The sequence below is a fragment of the Cervus elaphus genome, chromosome 1 (genome assembly GCF_910594005.1).
Source record: "Cervus elaphus chromosome 1, mCerEla1.1, whole genome shotgun sequence".
Taxonomy (NCBI): Eukaryota; Metazoa; Chordata; class Mammalia; order Artiodactyla; family Cervidae; genus Cervus; species Cervus elaphus.
Window position 1 is genome coordinate 89,936,662 of NC_057815.1, and position 21,933 is coordinate 89,958,594.

The 21,933-nt window shown below is 42.6% G+C and overlaps 1 protein-coding gene across 15 annotated transcripts in view; it reads right to left on the minus strand.

Moving 5' to 3' along the window:
• The window catches only part of CELF1 (CUGBP Elav-like family member 1), a 65,072-nt gene that overhangs the window by 22,133 nt on the left and 21,006 nt on the right, over window positions 1-21,933 (minus strand). For 9 of the 15 annotated variants that reach the window (XM_043911820.1, XM_043911830.1, XM_043911856.1 and 6 more), the window contains exons 2-4: window positions 10,629-10,669; window positions 8,228-8,272; window positions 6,872-7,023 (exon numbers count right to left, since the gene is read on the minus strand). The exons of 2 other annotated variants lie outside the window; for them this stretch is intronic. In XM_043911820.1, coding sequence (XP_043767755.1) covers window positions 6,872-6,942 — 71 coding nt within the window. In that variant the 5' untranslated portion in view covers window positions 6,943-7,023; window positions 8,228-8,272; window positions 10,629-10,669. Of the gene's footprint in view, window positions 1-6,871; window positions 7,024-8,227; window positions 8,273-10,628; window positions 10,670-21,933 lie in introns of those variants that run through there. 4 more of the 15 variants (XM_043911900.1, XM_043911892.1, XM_043911802.1 and 1 more) reach the window with 3 other exon arrangements.

Here is a 21,933-nt window from a genome sequence, read left to right on the forward strand (position 1 = left end):
CCACTGCTACCTTTTGACTAGCGTTTGAAAATCCTTGAGAATGCTGAATCTAGTAGTTCATCCTCTAGTTCCTACATCTCTTGTAACTGAATACAGGGCTATTTTCATGTCTAGGTACTAAACATCAAAAACTGTAAGACAAACATCATATAAACCAATCCTGTTGCTTTGTCTATGAAGGTTCCCCATACTCTTCCCCAGGTTACCTAGTCAATTCCATCAAGACTCAAACAGCACTAAATTTCCAACTTGATTACAGGACTGAACACCTTTTAGCATGCTCTGGCTCCACCTACCTCTCCCAACAAGACTGAGAGCTCCTTGAGGGCAGACATCGCTTCACTTCGTATTCTTCTTTTTTTTTTTTTTTTCACTTCGTATTCTTATAGTCACACCTGGCACTGGTGCCTGGTTCAAAGTAATTACCCAGATGCAGGGTGGGAAGAATTTCTTGTTCTGAACAATTCCCCCATTTAAGCAACTAAACTTGATAAAAACCAACGCTGTGCACGAAGGGCAGGTATTCTCTCCTAAGACTGTTTGACTGTCACAGGGTCAACCTACTCCCCCACCCCCACCTTTTAAGCATTTTGGAATACACTGTTTTATTGGTTTTTCCCTTATTAATTTAAAACCCCGTTTGGCAAGTTGCTGCAAACATATAACATAGCTACTTCTAAACGCCTAACCCCAATGATCTAACAGAAATCATTTTATCATGAATTTTTTTAAAAGTCCTGTGACTAGTGAAAAAATGGGTATCACTTCCTACCACCCATGCTCCACAACTTTAATTACCAGTTCTAATATTTTATTAAAATGTTGCTAATTTTTCATCATATTTCTATTCTAGGGAGGGTTAACATAGCACCCAAATAAACGGTGCTTAGAACATTTTGACTATAAAGAAGCAGACAGCTATTTCTGAAGAGGCAGGAGCGCATTAGTTTGTATTACGTTGGAGGCAACCACTCTCAGTCTGTCCCTTCCTTCTGTATTCATGTACCACTTCTAAATTTTCTACATCGCTTTTTAGCGCAAAAGCATAAATGTAGTCAATCTATATGATTTGTGCTTTATCCAAAAGTTCAGTGGAGACTCAGCATTCCAGACAAGTGCCTTTCCTTTTTCTCTTTACTCTCCAAGTCCCTCTCATTCCTTCATGTCCACCTACTGCCTGAATCACCCTGTCCCCGGAGTATACCTATTCGAGAACCAGAAGACTCCCCCAAGAACTGGAGCAATCTTTAAACTTAACCCTTAGAAACTTTTACAGGAATCACACTCCATAATTTTACAGATGGCTAACTGAATATTAAAAAGATATGCAAAATGCAAGCCTTTACCTCATTATTTTGTTTTTCTATGACATTATCTTATTGTATTTTACAGGCTGGGTGGAGGGAGGGATGGGACATGGTCCTTCACCAGTTTGAGAAGCACTTCTAGAGCACAGCAAATGATCAGGCCACACTCAAGATGCAGTGGACATCATTCAACTGGAGTACTCACTGACTGATTTCTTCCTCCAATTACTACTGAGCTCTTCTTTATACAGTGCAAGCACTGTGTTAGATGTGGTAGGGTAGTGGTGCTTCAGTCGCTAAGTCGTGTCCGACTCTTGCAACCCCATGGACTGGGAACCTACCAGACTCCTCCGTCCATGGGATTCTCCAGGCAAGAACACTGGAGTGGGTTGCCATTTCCTTCTCCAGGGCATCTTTCCGACCCAGGGATCGAACCCAGGTCTCCTGCACTGCAGGAAGATTCTTTACTGACTGAGCTACAAGGGAAGCTCAAGATGTGGTATGCATCAGTGAATAAGGAAAACATGGGGTCTTTCTTTGGAGCACATGAAGATACAATTAGAAATATAAGTGCCAATATCAGCTAGAGAAAAAAAAAAGAGAAAAGCAACCACATGTGTATGTAGTAAGCAGTCACAAACTTCCTCATCAACTGTTACTGTGTCTGAAAACATGATCAACAATGCTCTTCCGTTCTCAACCTTCCACACATACTTCTGGTATGCACCTTGTCCTCAAGAAGTAACCACTACATAAAAAAGTCACCTGGGGACAAGACTACCAGTGTGACACGTCAAGGATCCCATAGTATCCAGGTATGGCATTTCCTCTGCCCATCATTAAATACATTCTCAAACTTGTGTCTCATCTGCCCATTGATGGAGAGGTCCTCAGAGTCAGTGATTATAAATTAAACATATTTATTACATTCATTCAGGAATCAATGAGTTCAACAAACCCCCTGGAGAAGTACCTATACCATCGCTGTCATTCCTAAGAGGCAGGTCCATGGAAACTCCTCCTCATCTTCTGAGGAAGTGCTACCCATCAGTGGAGTGCTGCCTGGGGAGGGGGGTGGGAGAGAGGAAAAGCAGGCCTGCAGCAGGAGAAGAAGGGAGGCGAGAAGGCAGCCAGTGTTTCAGCAAAGAGGCATGGTATCCACTTCTTTCTATGTTTCTGGCTCTGGCAGCAACTGGCGAAGTCATTAAGAATGAGAAACTAGGAGGGATCAGGACAAGAGGCTGTGTTGTCTACCTGATTCCTGATGGAACCCGCCACAGGAAAGGGGAACAACCAATTTGGAAGAGACAGGGGCAGGGAAACGAAGAGTTATATCGTCTCTACCTGATTCCTGATGGAACCCGCCACAGGAAAGGGGAACAACCAACTTGGAAGAGACAGGGGCAGGGAAACGAAGAGTTATATCGTCAAAGTACACTTCCATTCAAAACTCTTAACCCCTGTCTTCACCTTTTCCTATCAAAACTTCCCAGCTCCAGGCCCAGCTCAGAGGGCAGAGTTAATGTTCTATTCTACTTTTTTTTCCATCCCTTGGCCCCCATGACTAGACCAGGAGGTGGATCTTAACTCAACAAGATGATGCAATGGCTGTCTAGAAAGCTAAGACTGTGACCTATGCTTAAAACAGAAAGATTGGCCTGGCTAATCAAGACCTTCTATAGCTACCCTGAGCAAGACAACAGCCACTAGCCACATGTTACTATTTAAATTTAAAAATTCAGTTTCTCAATTTGCACTAGCCACATATGACTAGTGTCGACTACACAGGATATCAGAGACAGAAGATTTTTTTTTTAATTTTTTGGGGGACATGCCATGCGGCTTGCAGGATCTTAGTTCCCTGACCAGGGATTGAACCCAGGGACTCAGGAGTGAAAGCCTGGAGTCCTAAGTACTGGACCAGCAAGGACTACTCAGAAGAACATTTCTAACATCACGGGAAGTTCTACTGCCCAGGACTGCTCTACAGAACCTAGAACCCACCGACAAACAGGCAGTCGGTGATGAAGGTGCAAGAGGAAAAGCTGCAACTCAGCATAGCTTGAGCTAAGCTAAGATGAAAGGGTGGTGGCAAGAGATAATGGGAGTCAACAATACAGCTGAAGCTTGAAAACATTAAGGTAAGTAAAAGAAGTCAATCACAAAAAGTGACATATTGTGTGATTCTACATCTGTGAAACGAATAGGCAAGCCCATGGAGACAGAAAGTAGGTTAGTGGTTGCCTGGGAATGGGAATTAGAGGTGGGGAGAAAGGGAGGGAATGATCACTAAAGAGGACAGGATTTCTTTTGGAGGTGATGAAAATGCTCTTATTAGTGGTAATAATCACAGAACTTTATGGATATAGCAAAAAACAAATTTAAAAATCACTGATACTGTGCGCTTTAAAAGGGTAAACTTTGTGTTGTGTTACTTATATGGGGGCGGGGGGGCGGAGGGGAGGGCAGTGTCAAGACATCCTGGAAGGGCAATGGCAAAGCCAAGTCATGCTGCAACCAAATCTATCCAGTAGGTGAACAGCAGAAGCACATGCAGAAAGCTGAATGTGTGCCCTGGGTCAAAAAGCTGGAGTTTTCGAGTCCTTGAGCGGTAGAGTTCCTGATTATATGATAGTCCAGCCCACTGTGTCGTTACAGGAAAAGCCTTTCACATATACTAGCTTGAGTGGAATCTGTTCCTTGTAACCAAACAAGCTGGCAAATACTACCTTCACAACTGTTAAAAAATCATCTCCAAAATCTTTAATTACTGTTTTTTCCCTCTCCCCTTATTACCTGTTGACCTCCATTTGTTCACCACACAAACAGAAACTTTCACATGCTTACCCATCCCTCTACCTCCCCAGCAGGCATAAACACCTGGCTGCATCCCAACCTCCAGACACCACCGACTCCGACCTGGTCCTCCGGCTCACAACGGGCACAAACATCGGGTTGGAGAGGACCCGGCGACGCTGGCCTAAGCTGCTTGCCAGCTGCTCTCTAGGGGAACGGGACTAGATACACAGAACTCAAGGGACATCCAGGGTACAGTCATAAAGATCAGAGAAACACATCAGTGCCCCCTTAAACAACAGAGAAGCTAAGAGGTCAGGGCTGAGATATGACCCCAGCCTAGAGAACACCTCTGTCCCAGGGCCCAAGCCAAGTGCTCGTCAGCTTCCCCTGTTGCTGTATTATACAGAGTGAGTATCTGCCACACCTGTTACCATAAACAAGAAAGGGAGCTAGGGAGCGGGTCCCTCAGCCCTTCTACAGCTCCTCCAGCAATTTTTGTTTGTTATAATTTGAAATTTTGGAACAGATACACTGCTAGGTCGTATTCCCAGGCAGTATCACTTCAGAGAGAAAACTAGTGATATCAAGTCTTCTGCTAGAGCAATATGAGTGAAAAGAAGGGTTGAGAATCCAAGAGGTGGGACTTCCCTGCTGGTCTAGCGGCTAAGACTCCGAGGTTCCTATGCAGGGGGCCTGGGTTTGATCCCTGACCCAGGAACTAGAGCCCACATGCTGCAACTGAAGGTTCACATGCTGCATCAAAGCCTGAAGATCCTTCGTGCCACAACTAAGACCTGGTGCAGTCAAATAAATAAATATTAAAAAAAGAGAGAGAGAATCCAAGAGGTGACAAGCACCCACCATTCTCTAGAACTTTCTTCCCATTCTGTGGCTTGGGTGTGTGGTGCCCCTGGGAGTGGGCCAGAGGACTTGCAGTCGTGAGAAGAGCTGATGGCAACTGCTTAATGACACCTGAGGAAGCCAAGTCCAGCAGGCAGAAAATAAAGAGGCACCATCAAACTTGCATTTTAGGCCCAAGGTTGATACTAACTGTCCTCAGTCAAGTCAGTCATAGCCTCTCTCAGCTGGGTTTCTCATCTGTAAAATAGGGGCCATAGCCTATGCCCAATTAACCTCACAAACTTTTTGTGAAGATGGATGATTAAAACAAAAGCAAATGCTCTTGGAAAAAAAATAGTAATAGAATAGAGTACTCCCTGGTTACTTCTCCTCAGAATGGGCACTGTACTTATTCCGTTAGTTTTCATACCTCAGTGTATATAACCCACATGGGACACCATTAAAACAGACCCCTGAGCCCATTCTAGCAGGAGAGTTACTGGGCATGTGTGGAGAACCTGCATTTTTAAGTCCAAGTGCCTTTCACATAGTGGTCCATGACCCAAATTTCATGGGCTACTGAATTAGGCCAACCTAGTAAAAGATGAGAAAACAGGCTGAGGAAAAATATTGTATCGAACCACTAGGCAATGGTAATGCATAGACAGAAAGTGTTACAATGAAAGACAATTCAGGCCTAACTCTAGGGATCATCTATCCAGTATGTGGGAATATTTTTATTACAATTTTTTATGATGGCATTCACTGTGATTTCACCTATAATCTACTGCTAAGGTTTTATTTTAGCAGTAAAGAGAACTCTCATAAAAAGACACTTCTAAATTACCATTATTTTGGAGACTACAGAGAAGGTACAGGATCCATTTCAAATGAGCAAGCCAACTCTGTTTGAGGGCCCCAAAACTATTCCACAAAGAACCACTGAGAATCTGCTATCACCACGCTTGTTACACCGAATCCCAAGGCAAACTGATCTGCACACAGAGGCCTAATGTCAAAGACTTGCACTACCCCCTGTGATCTAGGGAGTATTCTATATTCTACCATTTTCTATTCTTGGCTTTGAATGACTTAAGTCTCTTTCACTTAGGTTCCAAGGTACTCTGAAGCCTGGTTAAAGTAACTGAAATCAAGGATTAGAAGTGTGTTCTTTAATACATACCCCAGAATTCAGGCTCCCTACAGGTACAACTCAGAGCCAGATTGGCATTTTAGTTGCATAAAACGGTGAACAATAACGCACACTGATTAGGCTTCTCACTTTTTACGTTCAAAATTTATTTAGGCAATTTGCCAATCAAGATTAATTCAGTTTGCCCCCCTTGGGGTGGGGCACATCTGATGTCCCCAAAAATCACATATTGTATTGCATTTTCAATTAGTTGGGGGGACAGGGAGGGTCAAGAGTCAGGGTTAGTTTACACATCAATACAGTGTTCTGTATACACTGCTGAATACACCCTAGCTACGTAAGTCTGTGATATGAGTCTAAAAATTTGATCATTAGAAATAAAACATACAAATAAATAAATAGCTTCCCGAAAGATTATCTGAAGTTGTATACCCAACCCAAAGCAATAAATGTAAGGTTTAAAAAAATACCTTAGAATCTATCAGATAACACTACGCTAAAGGAATCAGAGCCCAGCACACCTGAGCTGATGTTGAGCTGGTCATGTATCAAATGCATCCTTATGTACAAAACTTAGTCACAGCTACAGGAAGTCAGCAGTAATGAGAGAGAATCAGACTGCAATAGAAAATAACTACAGTGTGGACTTTGGCTTCCTCACCCCATTTTTCTTCTTCCCTCTTTTAAGGAAAGGGACTCGTTTTATCAAGTAACAAAGAAAACAGCCAAAGTGCTCTACTTATGAGAAAAATTAGACAACAAGAATACTTACACGGGACTGGAATTCAAAGAGCAATGATCCACCATCATTTCTGGAAGGAAATCCAACTTAAACGCAGCCATCACCTCACTCTCCCCTTCAGAAGCCAATGATATTAACTTGCTGCACTTGTCTGATCCACAAATACACACAGCTTTGGCTTCCTGGGCCCCACAAAAGACACAAAGTGGAAACAGGAGCTCAGGGAGGCCAGTGGTGAGTGCCACAGAAGCAGGCGGGGCTGGGGAAGGGGCAGGGGGCGCGGGATTAGCCCGGGACGTGCGCTGTGGAGGGCGGCTCAGCCCCGCACACAATGGAAGTGCTGATGCCGGGCTGGTTCTGTGCGATTTTCCCTGGCGAAGCAGTACTAAGTGCACTGTCAGATAAATAGAGTGTCAGACCCATGAAGAGAGCAGCGGCTGACAGAGCAGAAGAAACACAAACTTGCTTCACATCTTCCAAACTCCTCCCTGCCCATCAGTTTTGGAGGAACCCCCCAAAGCGGGAAACTACCTGGAGCAAAAGAAAGGGGTCGGGGGGAGGGTCACGTCATGTAGTCGGAAAATGTTTTTAGAAAGAACTGAGCTGTTAGCCTTGGTCTGAACTTATTTTCCATATGCCAAAGACAGCAATGAACGCACTGTTTGGGTTTCAAACTAACCTCAGACGAGTCATTTAAGGAGGAATGGTTCAGACCATCCATTAGAAGCAGGCCAGAGGCAAGGTGGCTGAAAAACCGGCCACCAGAAACATATTGCTCTTATATTACCACCTGCACTGGACCAACTTTGCTTTCTTGATGGCCTTTATCGCGGTGAAGGGCTTTAAAAATTGCTGTTGCAGTGGCATTCATTTAGGGAGCACAAGGCAAAACAACTTCAGTAACTCTGCATCTTAATTTGCCAGAAAATTTAAAAGACAAAAAATAAAAATAGTACATTCCGCCTCTTGACAGAGTACTAAGAAACACTGTTTATTCAGTATGAAGTGACTTAGCAGTAGCAGAGAAACAAAAAACAAAAGAAAAACAAACAAAAGCCACCACAGTGATAATAATGAAAAAAAATAAACACTTAAAGAAGAGAGGAATGTAGACAAAGTCTCTTCACAGTCTGCCCTCTTTTAAACTGTTCCTAAAACCAAGATTAATGAATGCGCACATAAAAATTCTATTATGGGTGAGCAGCAGAGATAGATATACTTAGCAGTCAAGGCAGATGTGGTACTCTCATTCTCAATTTAGCTCCACATCCCTCCAAACAACAAATGGTGGCATTTCAATATTTAGGCAGTGACTCTAAAACTATCTCTGAAGGCTCCCAAATTTCACAGGACTTCTTTCCATTTTTACCATTAGGGTTGCCTTACCTCAAAGGTTTCACTTCACTCAAGCTCAGATCACAATACAGGGAACTTTGGGAAAAAAAAGAAGTTACGTAAAGAGGTAAACAAATGAGCTAAAGATACAGAATGACGTTAAAACAGAAAATAAGGAAAGGCAGTTATGTCGCGGCACAGGTCTGAATGTTCTAGTCTGTCTAGCAATGGCTGACACCTGTCTGCATCTAACGGAGAAAGGCAGAAACTGTGTCTTCTGTCCAATATCCAGACATAACCACCCAAAATTTACAACTAAAATAGCAGGTAACTGCTTCTTCCGTCTCGTCAGAGACCCTGGCCCATGCGATCCCCTGTAGAGACAGCAGGGACAGGAGCTCTCTGCCACCCTATTACAAGAGGAAGCAGAGAGAGGCTGCCAGAGAGGAGACTGCAAGGGGCACCCAGGACAGAGTGCACCGAGCCCCGACTGTCAGAGAGAAAGGGGACGGCGACCCCAGCGGGGGCTGGCTGAGCGACTGGCCAGTCTGGTCCTTGTTCGTGAGCGCTGGGGCCGACCACACGCCTCTTCCTGTAGGGAAGCACCTGACCAAGGAGTAACTGTGTGAGGTCGGCTAAGAACCAAGTTAGATTTTCTAGTTCAAGGGTTTCTTTAAAAATGAATCAAGTTTTCAGAAAGTCCACTGGTTGCTATGCTTTTATTATTCACCAAAAATGCATGACTCCTAACTCCATCTCTACTTTAATCAGAATCACAACTATAACGAGAGTACTGCTCGGTGTATGAAAGGATGTGTACTCCTTACAGTAATTTTTACTAAGTCAAAGGTTGTTATGTTTTAAAATTCATTTTATGATGGATAAGGCTGCAATGTTTTAAAAACCTACAAGGTGGAAATGTTATTACATGGGGGGAGGGGGGATTCTCTTTAAGCAGGTCACAAGAATTATCTTGGTATAATTAAATTCAACATGCTTGTGGGAAAAGAAAGAACAGAAATTAATCACAAGTCACTCCATTTTAGAAAAGGGTTACAAAGTGACGATAAAAACAATTATGGAAATACAAAAATGCAGCTGTTAGAGGGAAATTAAAAAGGAGAATTAAAAGTTATTCACAGCACACTATCCGTAAGCAGTTGTTTAAAAGTTCTTAATCAGAAACACAGTCTAGGACTAAAATCCAGGGTCCACTGCAACAGAAGGCCCTAACCTTCCCTCAACCTCCCTTTAACCACATGTCTGTGAATTTACACTCATGGTTTCCTCTTCGTCCCCTAGTTGGCTGTCTCAGTTTTCTTTGCCTTGAATATTCTCTTTTTTCCTAAGGGCAGTAATTCAAAGCTTGATTATGTGAGGGTAGGAACAATCAGTCTGTTCCCACAGTAAGAACCCAAATCATTAAAAATGATCAGAGGATAAGATACTGGGACTTTCCCAGGTGGCTCAGTGGTAAAGAATCCACCTGCCAACGCAGGAGACACGGGTAGATGTGATTTCGATCCCTGGGTTGGGAAGATCCCCTGGAGAAGGCAATGTCAACCCACCCCACTATTCCTGCCTGGAGAATCCCATGGACAGAGGAGCCTGGCGGGCTACAGTCCATGGGGTCGTGGAGTCGGACACAGCGCACACACACATCATCTCTCCTAGAAAACCTTCCTGAATCCCTTAGGTGCCCTGCCCTGCATTCCTATAAAACCCTGTGGATACTACCAGAGGCAACCCACTCCAGTACTCTTCCCTGGAAAATTTCATGGACAGAGGAGTCTGGTAGGTTACAGTCCATGGGATCGCAGAGAGTCAGACACGACTGAGCGACTTCACTTTTTCACTTTTTAGGGTCTTCCAACTATGAGGTGGCTCGGATGGTAAGGAATCTGCCTGCAACACAGGAGATCCAGGTTCCATCTCTGGGTCGAGAAGATCCCCTGGAGATGGGAATGGCAATCCACTCTAGTATTCTTGCTGGAGAATTCCACGGACAGAGGAGCCTGGCAGGTTACAGCTGATGAGGCTGCAAAGACTCGGACACAACTGAGCAACTAATTGTTTTCCAACTATGAAGTAGAAAGGGGAAAGGAAGCCAGCCAGGCAGCTGTTGTGTGTAGATATACACACATATACATACATGCCCTCCCCTTCTCCCCACTCCTTCTCCACTCCCCTGCCCAGCTCCAACTATTTGAACTAGGCAGCAGCTAGTTCAGATGGGAGATAACCTTACCTTGGTAAACAGCTAAGGAGAAAGTTGGGAAGGAGGGAAAAAAAAATCTAGCCTCCCAGGAATAGGAAATTTAATCCCAAAATGTAGAAAAAAGCCATCACCTTTCTGAAGGCAATCTTTTCACATCTGCAAAACAGGCCTCATGCAAGAAGGAAGGTTAAAAGGATAACCACAGAGCACAACCATCCAGCAGTTAGCCCATACCTGTAGCTTTCCACCTCCCTCTCTGGACTAGTGTCTTCACTCTAAAAACCAAGGAAAGAAAAATAAGTGGACCATGCCTATACTTCATATAACTCCAGATACATAGCTTCTGGTCAAACAAAAGCCCCTTTGTCACCGAGACTGAAGATAAACAAACTCTCCCTCTCCCCATTTTAAAGTACACAATACAAAATTACATTAATGCCTCAAAGTTAGTTTAAGAACACCAGCAAGTTAAAAAAAGGAGAACTAAAATACTCAAAGGTTTATTAACAAGATGCTTACCCAAAAATGTCACAACGAACAGCAAATCAATGACTAGAATTTATGAGACTGAACTACAGCACATCGAGGTCACCAAAACAATCATTTTTAGCATCTGCTCTTGGGTGGGAAACTACCATAAAGCTAAAGGCTGTATAATCCTTTCAGCAGTTAAAAGTGAAAGTCGCTCAGTCCTATCGGACTCTTCCTGACCCCAGGGAATATACAGTCCAGGGAATCCTCCAGGCCGGAATACTGGAGTGGGCAGCCTTTCCCTTCTCCAGGGGATCTTCCCAACCCAGGGACTGAACCCAGGTCTCTCGCATAGCGGGCGAATTCTTTACCAGCTGAGCCAGAAAGGTAAGCCCTGAGCAGTTAAAGATCGTATTATTAATGTGAAGAAGCCATGCTATTTCCCCAAAGCAATCGTCCTAAATAGGCTGGTCCTAGGTATAAAACTCTTCAAAAGCAACCCGCAGTTCCCGCCTTGTAAACGAATACTGATGGCCCCAAGACGGTGGTGAACCACTGAAACAAACAAAAAAATCAGAAGATGGGGAAGTTAACTGAAGGTAAAAGCAAACAGAGGAACCAAAACACTGATCTATTTCATTTTTAAACACATTGAACAATCTTTCAAGTGAAGACCGATGCTATAAAAGTTGCCCAAGTTCCTACAGAAGCCCATCTACAGCTCCTGCCAGCTGCACCCCTGTCTGGCCCTGGCTGCCGACAGAGAACTGCAGGAAGTCACCAAGTCTGCACTGGGAAGTGTTAACAATTCTGAGAGACAAAGCCGGAACCAGAACTCACCAGCAGACACTGCACTCTACCGACCCTCTTTGAACACAGAGACATTTCTTGACTGGCATAAAATGGGTGCATGAATACTCAACTGACGCTTCATACAGACTTAACCAGTCTCCAATTTTGCTAATGAGTAATGACGCTTCCAACCATTTTAATGCAAAGTTTACACTATGACACACACACACACACTAAAAGCACTCTCTTGGACCTGCCTACATCATCAGCAGTTATTAAGAGGAAAGGAACTTACTATTTCTAAGTTCATAACACCTCATTCAATCCTATATAATTATGGCCATTCCAAGGTGGGGACTACTCTAGGAATTCAGAGGCTAAAATGATCTACTGAATACATGAAGAATTCTAATTTCAGAGCCCCCAGTCTCTCTCTCTTGAGAAATGTACCCATCCAGGCTGCACAAACTTGTATAGGGACAGTGTGTCTTGGGCGTGCTCTGGAGTGCTTGTTAAGACAGCAGAAAAAAAAAAAAAAGACAGCAGAGAACAAGTTAAATGTCTACTTGTTAGTTTTATTCTGGAAGATATCAAGGGCAAATAAAAGACCAAGGAGCCATGTTTCCCAGTATATTGCACGGAAAAGCTAAGAAGCACTACTGTGTGTGACCCTGTGAGTCCAGACTCACACTGCATGCTGGCTGGGGAACCTCCAGGATACGAGAGCAAAACGCAGGCTGGGGTTGTTAAGGAGGAGCAATTATATTAAAGTAGGAGGGACACACAGCAAGGTCCCAGAGAAAACGGCAGCCCTGAGGGGACTAAGAACACCCTAGTTGCATAGCAGAGAAAAAGAAAACGGAATTATTCATTTAAAACACACACACATAAGTAGATTAATCATCCTACTAAGTCACCCAAAGACTTTTTAAAGAAAACTTAGGCAGACCAAAGAAAGGACAGGCTGTCTTCCTCCACACAGGCCCTAGTCACTTGAAGGAGGACAGTGGGAAGATTAATACACAAGAAGGTGTTTTCTTTAAAAACCTTTGTCATTCCAGTTTTACTTTTCTCACATTCGGTTGCCTTGTCTGTGAAAAAAAAAAACAAAAAACAGAAACGCTCTGGGGAGAGAGGAAAGCTACATGGAAATTAAAAGCTTTAGGTTTGAGGGATTTTTTTTAACTGACACTTTTTCTTTCTTCCTTTGAGTATTTATGTACGTATCTGGCTGTGCTGGGTCTTAGTTGTGGCATGTGGAATCTAGTTTTTCCCGACCAGGGATTGAACTCGGGCCCCTGCACTGGGAGCATGGAGTCCTGGCCACTGGACCACCAGAAAAGTCCCTAGGTTTGAATTTTCTACATCTTTCATTTCCATAGGGAACCAAACAAAATGCATTGCAAGCTGTGAGGAAGCCTGAACTACCCTTGTTCTATACTTCCCTGGGGCTCCACAAAGTCTGTTTCTATTAACATCATCTTCATGCTCTTAACCACCATGTGTGGAGGCACAGAAGTGGTTTCAAAGATGAGTAAAAACGAGGAGTTAGGGAGAAAAGGGGCACCAAACAGGTGGGTGGGGTTGGGGTGAGGGGCGACAGACACGGATGGGGCAAGGCGGCCCCGAGGATGCGAGCAGGACCGTCTGCTTGTGACGGTCAGACGGTCAGAGCACAGCGGCTCCAGAACTACAGCCGTGCCTTGCACGTCGGTGGTGCCGAGCTCTCTGAAAGGCAAAGTACTTACCCCACAACACACAACCTGGAAAGAATTTATATTTGGTTTTGGAATATATCTTGGAACTTTTATATGATCTTGACATGTTTCACGGATGCAAGAGTGAATGAACAGTATCTCCTCTCACAAGGAGATCTGATAGGAAAGGTCTCAGATCTCCTACACACCTCCCATGCTGTAGGCAAGGTAATGAACCTTATTTCTCAGAGTTTTCTGCTGGCCTGTATGTTGAATAACAAAACACAGTCCTTCAAAGGAAGATAGAGTCAACTGACTCAATCACCACCAACAGCTCACACATCGTGTGCACGGACGCGAACTCCAGATACAGAGGCTGGTAACAGGCACAGCGATGCTCAGACCTACATGGGGCCTAAAGCTATGACTCCAGCCTCGTCAGCGTGACTCACTGACTAACCACTGTTAGCAAGTGTTCTTTACAATACCTGGACATTATTAATGTGTTAATAATAAAGCAGGGAGCTAAAGAAGAACGGAACAATGATCCAGATGAGAGGTTTTTGAAATGTTTTTAAATGAAGTGCTTTTCCCATAAACATAAAGGTGAAGCTGTTCAGGTGGAAGACAGACAGAGGCAAGGCAGATCCTACCTGTTTGCCTATTCTGGCCCTCACGGTAACCCCTAGGTCTCCTGGCAAATTTGAAAGCAGGCCTGGATAATTCAAAACAACAGATAATTCACCAATTTTATGTCCAGCTTTGAGATGAATAGTTTCTTGAACAGATTTTTCTCTTTGAATCTAACAGGTTATCACAAATTAAGGCATTTAAGATGCCATCAATGGTATTAAGTGTGTGCATCCTCAAACGGATGGGATCTATATTTAAAACCTGTACACCAAAAAGCAGGGGAAAATGTCCAGTCATTTACAAGAGGCTGCAATTACAAAAGTTAACATGTTGTGGGTATTTACTGTACACCATGTGGTGCTTTTGGTTCTTTAAATACTTAATCCTCCTGCCTATTCTATCTCCACTTACAGACAAGACGAGGCACAAAGAAATGAAGTAACGCTCAAGACCACAGGAATCTAGGCAATGAAGGAGCTGGACGGAATATAAAGATAGGCAGTTGGACCCTTGATTGAAAGCCTGACAGATACACTGAAGCACATCACAAATTTTCTTCTCCAAGTCCCATCTTTTCCAGAACCTCTCCTTCACTCCAGTAAGTGGAAGTCTGGGTCCTGCAGAACATCAGATTAAAAGTTGTCTATAAGGAAGATCCTGTACACAAACCACAGAAAAGACTGCTTAAATGCTGCGCTGCATAAAGCCAAATCTGACCATTTTTCTAAGGCAAATCTTCTAAGTAGGTAAATGTCCAAAATCTCAATGGTCCTGAAAGATTTGACTGGGGCTAGTGAAAACTTCCTGTTACTCAGGAGACATGTGACTCTGATCAAGTTCATTAACATCTCTTAACGGTCAGTTTCCTCACCTGTAAAAGAGGACTTAACTATATGCCCCCCTCAAAAGAAACCAAATGGATGCCCAGAATATAACCAAGTCACTGTACAAATCTCTAACTGGAAGAGGAAACAAATAGGAATGACTTACGAAAACTGTGCTCCTTTAAAAAACGTTTGTTACTTTTTAGACTGCGTGCAATGCACTCATGTCTTTCTTTCTCCTCCCGTTATGTGGCTGGTTCAGTAAGAAGGTTGGGCTTACTGCTTTGGAAAACTGCATGTTCTTCCACTCCCATACCCTAGAAAGCCAAATAACCAGATAAAAGGATCAACTCTGGAAGCTGTCCTACCTAACCAAGCTCTTCCTGATGCAAAACTCCACCAGGGATTAGTGCTAAATCCAGCGGGGTTTGCCTGGATTGGCCGCTCTATCTGTTTTCCTCAGGAACCTGTAGCAGGGGAATGGCAGTTGCCACCAGATCCTAATCCAGGATCCTGAACACACATATCACAGCTAATAGTGAGCAGAATCTATCTCAATGATCTGAGCATTCAATGAAAAAAAATGTGTAAAAGAACTCAGCAACAAATAGATGGACCCAAGACTGAGAAACTATTTAACCATTAACTGTTTTGCTCATCTGTAAAATAGAGGTGATTAGGTAACTTAAACAGATGCACTGAAACACCAAATAAATCCCCCTGTCACTCTCCTCATTCCCAGAGCATCTCCTTCCACAAAGTAAACTGTTTCATGTTAAACAGCTTGGGTCCTGCACTATCTCAGGCCTAGTTCTGACTTGTCTTGGTCAGCAGGGATAAAACTTGACACTTTCTCTGTGGGGTGTATAAAAACCATTTCCCCGCCTTATGACACTTGCTCTGTGGCTACTATTTCCATGATTCAGACTCGGTTTGGGGCTTCTGATTCTTTACTGACTGAGTCATCTATGTGTGTCCTCTCCTTGACCCTAGGAGAGAAGTTTATAAACAGATCTCAACCTCATCTCCTTCACCACTGGCCAGTATGCTCATCTTTTCTTTAGAAACAACTTTTCTCCAGCTTGAAAAAAAAAGAAAAAATTAAAAAAACTACATGCATGGGGACTTTCCAATGCATAGGGGTGTGGGTTCAATCCCTGGTCAGGAAACAAAGATCCCACATGCTGTGAGGTACAGCAGGGTCACACAAAACCAAGAATTTACCATCTAACCATTTCTGAGTATACAGTTCAGGAGTGTTAACACTGTTATGCAATATAGCAACACTTAAAAAAAAAAGTGATAAACATTTTCTTGTGAGCAGCCTATATTTAAGAATTAAGAGTCAGAAGTGGTCTAAAGCCTGACTGCCAACATCATCTGTATGTAGAAATCAATAAATATAACACCTATCTGACAAAGCCAACGTAATGATCAAGTCGTCTGAAACTTGTTACAAAAAAGTGGTCCACAAAATAGAACGGGGCCAAAAAAAAAAAAAAAAAAAAGTCTGAATGGTGGTGAGCTGGGCTTTGTTCTGTCTTGCCCTGATCTGCCAGCTCATCTCCTGTTGAGTCACATGATCTTTCCACATGATTACATACACATGGAAACAAGAGTTCACCTCCATTCCATTTTGGAGGTGCTCTGATGAGGCAGACAGGAAATGCAAAATACATTAAAAAAAACTCTTCATACTTCCTCCCCAAATACCTCTATCTCTAAGTAATTCTCAAATCCCCATGAGTACTCGCTCTCCCCTCCCCATCCAGCTCTCTGTTTGGGGAGGGTGGGGGCAGTGAATAAGAGTCTCATTCTGCCTTCAGCTCCTCCTGTCTCCTTGGCAGCACTGTCAGTCCCGGCCAACAAAACTGCCTGATGGAGCGGCAGCAACTCACATGTGGTGGCCAAGCTTCCATGCAGCCTCCTCTAGGCAGAACTGCTAACTCTTCCATGTGTCTTTTTAGTTTGAACCCAAGGCTCCAGTGATACAATGTTAAATACTTCCCTGCTGGCTTCCTCACCATCTGAGCCACCATGGAAGCCCCAAGTGGCTTCCACCTCCAAAGACCCAGCAGTCAGAGGCAGCACAGGGTCCCCGCCGCGTGTGAGAAGTGGGGGCACCGAGGACAGAGGGCCTCGGGGACTGCGCCACTGCCGGAGCACCTGGTCCCAGGGCTCAGCCATTCTCCTCTCCGGAAGGCTCACGTATCCTCTGCTGAAGTCTGGCGTGTTCAGAGAGCACCAGTCCCGCCTTAGTTTCACTGCCCTGCCATAAGGCCAAATCTGTCTCATCCAGTGAGTCACACTGCTCCTCCCTCCAACTGCATTTTGATTTCAGCCCACTGGTGCAGCTCATGAGGGCTGTGCCATATGTTAGTACCATGTAGGCAGAATGTGACTAATTTTTTTTTCCCTAAAACACTGTCAAGAGTTACTTTTAAAATTACCTTATAATCTTGATGTCTCTGAAGAGTCATTTCTGTAATACACAACCTTCTGGAAATGACTTTATAATTATTCTTCTGAGTGCTCAAAAGAGATTCTTCAGCATTTTTATTCCCATTTTCCAGATGAGGGAACTAAAGTGCAGATACCAGATTGAGTGACCCAGGTTCCACAGCCAGCCAGTGAGACATACTTTCTGGAGTCACAGGGCTTTATTTGGTAAAACACACCCGTTTGTAAAATGTGCCTTTTTGCGGGGGGAGGGGGCACACTCAAAATATTAGTTTCCTTTCATTTTCTGAGGTGATTATTAAACTTTAGGTTTAACAACTACTTGGAATTTATTGGCTGATTCTTGTGACTGGTCTCATGACATCCACCTGAGTAGGTGAAAGAGAAAAGGACTGAATGAAATATGGACCACAAATGTTTTTCTAAGGCAGAGATCATAAATAGGTGAAACTAACATTTTGAGAGTAAAAGAACTATATCTGGCTTACAGATTCAGCTACTATCACCACGTTCCCTAAAAATTTTTAAAAAGGAGGGGCTACTCCTGCCTACTCTAGGCAACATGGCTCTTTTCCAGCAATAATGGTTGCTGGTTTTGATAGTCCAGCTTATCTCAGGACAGTCTCTGTAAAAAATCTTCCCTTTCAAGTCATATGTTCTTCATTCTAGTAATTGTCTGGGCTAGCGGTTTGACTGCCACTGCATTAAGATCTTTCTACTCTGATAAACAACAAGGTCCTACTGTATATAGCACAGGGAACTATAATCAATATCCTGTGATAAACCATAATTGAAAAAAAGATGAAAAAGAATATAAATATATCACTTTGCTGTACAGCAGAAATCAGCACAACACTGTAATCAAATATACTTTAATAAAATTTAAAAAAAAAATCTTTCTAGTCTTCAACAGACATCACTTGCAAAATATAAAAAATGATCTTAAGTATGTGTGTCAATATTGACAACTATATATGCAATTTGAATCCAGCAACTCCAGTTCTAGAAATACACCCTCCAAATAAACTTATACTTGACATACACAGAAGGGCATTCATAAGGACATTGTTTATAACAGCAAAAACAGGAAAAACATATGCCTATCAGTTGGATCCTGGTTAAATAAACTATAGTATAGGGACACAATACCGCTGTAGCTATTAAACAGAAAAAAGCAGTTCCAACGTACTACTAAGTACTGATCAGGAGGGTGTATATATACAGGAAAGGACTGGGAACTCCTCTGAGTCCAGGGGCACTTTCACTGCCAGGGCCCCGGTTCAGTCCCTGGAACTAAGATCCCACAAGCAGCGCAGTTTGACCAAAAATAAATAAATAAACAAATAGAATATTTATAAAATTATAGAATAGAGTATCTCTGGAAGAATAAAGAAAAACTGCTAAAAAGGTTGCAGAAGTGGAATACTGACTGAATTGCTTACATATGGATATGTTTTATCTATTTTATAGAAAAAAAAAAATTTTTTTTAAAGAAACTCCTGGAAGTTATGAGGACCAAAGTAAAGAAAAATCCTTACTCAATCTGTTACAAACCAAGCACTTGTTTTTCTATTTTTTTTCCTGCTTTCCAGAAACATGTGTGGAAACAGCCAATGTCCAGGTGAACCAGCAGTATACCTACCATGTGTGAGCTGAGGAATTACACCATGTGAAATTATTCCAGCAGCTTAACTGACTGCAAACCTTATAGCCGGCCTATTTACAAAGTCTGGAGCTATTTTCAATCACTCAGCTGTATATATATATATATATATATATATATATATATGTGTGTGTGTGTACATTTCTTCAATCAATCCTTCCTGCCAGGCAGAGTGCAACATTAGCTGGATTCCAGTAAGGAATCACCAGCTAGGGACAGGGTGAGATAACATGTCAAAACAAGTTCTATAAATACAGCTTTTGGCCGAGTATCTCCAAAAGGAATCAAAACAGCTTCAAGCTTAAAAAGAAAAATCCTACAGTCCTGCAGGAGGAGAAGGGGACGACAGAGGATGAGATGGTTGGATGGCATCACCAACTCGATGGACATGAGTTTGAGCAAGCTCCAGAAGTTGGTGATGGCCAGGGAAGCCTGGCGTTCTACAGCCCATGGGATTACAGAGAGTCGGACACGACTGAGCGACTGAACTGAACAGTCCTGCCGTACCTTACCTGAAGTCTCCAGAGAACAAGCGAGGCCAGGGATCTGGAATCCTGCTTCTCACACGGTATCTTGTCTCCCTCTTTCTAATCTCAGGAGGTTAAGATCAAATTTGAGGTATCACTGAAGTCAGCATCTTCCTATCTCTTCCCTTATCTTACCCCTACGCTACCAAATACATCAATAGTCTCTCACTGAGCTCACTTCAACTCTTAGGCCAACATGCCCAATATCCATCACATACAACAGTCCTTCCACAGCACCTAGCATCTAACTTCTGTCATCTCCAAAATCCCTGACCAAGCAGCCAGGAACCCTGCCTGCACCATCTGCCCCAACCTCAACCTCAACCCACGGGCACTCAAGCAGGATGCTTCCATATGGTCCTGTCTCAGGAGGTGTGTCCTCTTCTGTCGGAAAGCAGGAAACTCGACTCAACCTCTTTCTGTTAAGGTCATAATTCTACAAAACCAGAAACCACTTCATTCCGTGCAGATGCTCCCTGAGACACAAAAATTATACTTTTGCTTTAGCCAATCAGGGCATGTGTTCAGCATGGCTTGATTCATCCCAAAGGATGTGCAGCCCTAGGGCAAATTCTAAATCTCTCTTTAATACTGTCACTTTTTTAAAAAGTGACTTCAATTTTCATGCTTTCATCACTCTCGAACTGCGCTCCTAACAATTATCATGCTTTCATCACTCTCAAACTGTGCTCCTAAAAGTGCTTCTCACATTTAAACACCCATTTATATGATCTCTGTCACCTCCTTCAAATCACTTCTAAAAAAATCCCACTGTTCCACAAAATTAAACTTGTCAGTGCTTTGATTTCATTTTTACAAAAACAAGCTCCTTATAAAATGGGAGAGCTATCCATCAAAAAAAAAAAAAAAACGCACATAGAGAACATCTAACTCTCAAAGCAGAGGGGGTACAAAAAAGGCCCAATCCTTGTCCTTGTTCAGAAGACAAGCTTCACACAAAGAACAAACACCGGGCCACATATATACAAGGGAAAAGCATATATGGTCAGGGAACATCTGTCATCATTTCAAGAGAACAAACACCGCACGAGAGCTGATTCTTCCTTTTCTGTCTAAATCAAACTTTTGTGCTAGTTAATCACATTGTCTAAGATTAGAATAACATTTTTGCTACCCTCTGCTGAAATTACTCTGCCTACTAATAATTCTACCATCATCATTTCTTTTGAATATATTTATTATCCTGTTACCCTCACACAGATTACAAGCTAATGAAACAGGCAAAATTTGCCAGGCTTCACTCCCCATGCTCCCCTATGAAGGCATCTCTTAAAGATGGGTAGTGTAGGGGCCCAGACTTAAAGAAGCTAAAATTAACTCTGCTTTCAGTACCTTCAACACACAATCTGGCACTAGCAGAGATAAATTAGTAATTTGGGGTATGCTTTGCAGGCTCACTACTTTACTTGCCTTCCAGTTTTTATCATCAATAAATGAATTAGTTGACAGTGACCTGCAAAACCAAAGTCATATATTGTAGTCATTTTTAGAAGGAAATTCTAAAATGAAACTGGGTTAGATGACTCATGATTCAAAAATCTCCAAATAAAATTCAGAATGCTAATAAAATTAACAGTCAAATATTGAGTACAAGCCAGTAATACACCCTACCCTCATACTCTGGTGTCACACCGCTGCTTTTTAGTCCCAGTTTTGACCTTACTAGCCACATTTAGCTTTGGGTAAATTGCTTAACATTTTTATACCTGTTACCTCATCTGGCAAATGGTCACAGCAACTGTATCTACTTTAGAAGGTGTTTGTTTGAATTTAAAAAATCCATGTATATAAAGCATTTAGAACCTTGCCTGGCACACACACAGTACTCAATAAACTTCTGCTATCATGATTATCCCAGGCACTGAGGTTGGTGCCTACGGTAGGACAGGATTATTTCTCTTCAAAATTGAGTACCTAAGATTTTTTTCTATTATTTTTCCAATTCTTTTTCGATTTAGGTTATTACAGAATATTGAACGGAGTTCCCTGTGCTATACAGTAGATCCCTGCTGGTTATCTACTTTAAATATAGCAGTGTGCAGATGTCAATCCCAGCAAAATGGAGTACCTAAGATTATACAGAAATACCTCCTATTAGGAGGAGAGGGAGGGGTATAGATATGAAGGCAATGACTGGCAGACAAATCTTCAACTGCGTCTGTTAAGAGTCCAGTGTAAGTGTAACCTTCATTACAGAAGACTGAACCACTTGTTCTAAGAGCACTTATTTATTTATAAACATTTATTTATTACCCTCATCATACCAAAAAGGGTTTATGGAAGCATACAATGAAAAAATACCAACTAATAAAACGAGACCAGGGAAATTATAAAAGTTTTTAAAAGATCAAGAACAAAGGAAAAGCTGAAATAAGAGATGTGCTAAATCACGGTGTCCTTTACTGAGATTGAGCTCTACAATCTGAGAGCTGCCACTGATTTTCATCTCCA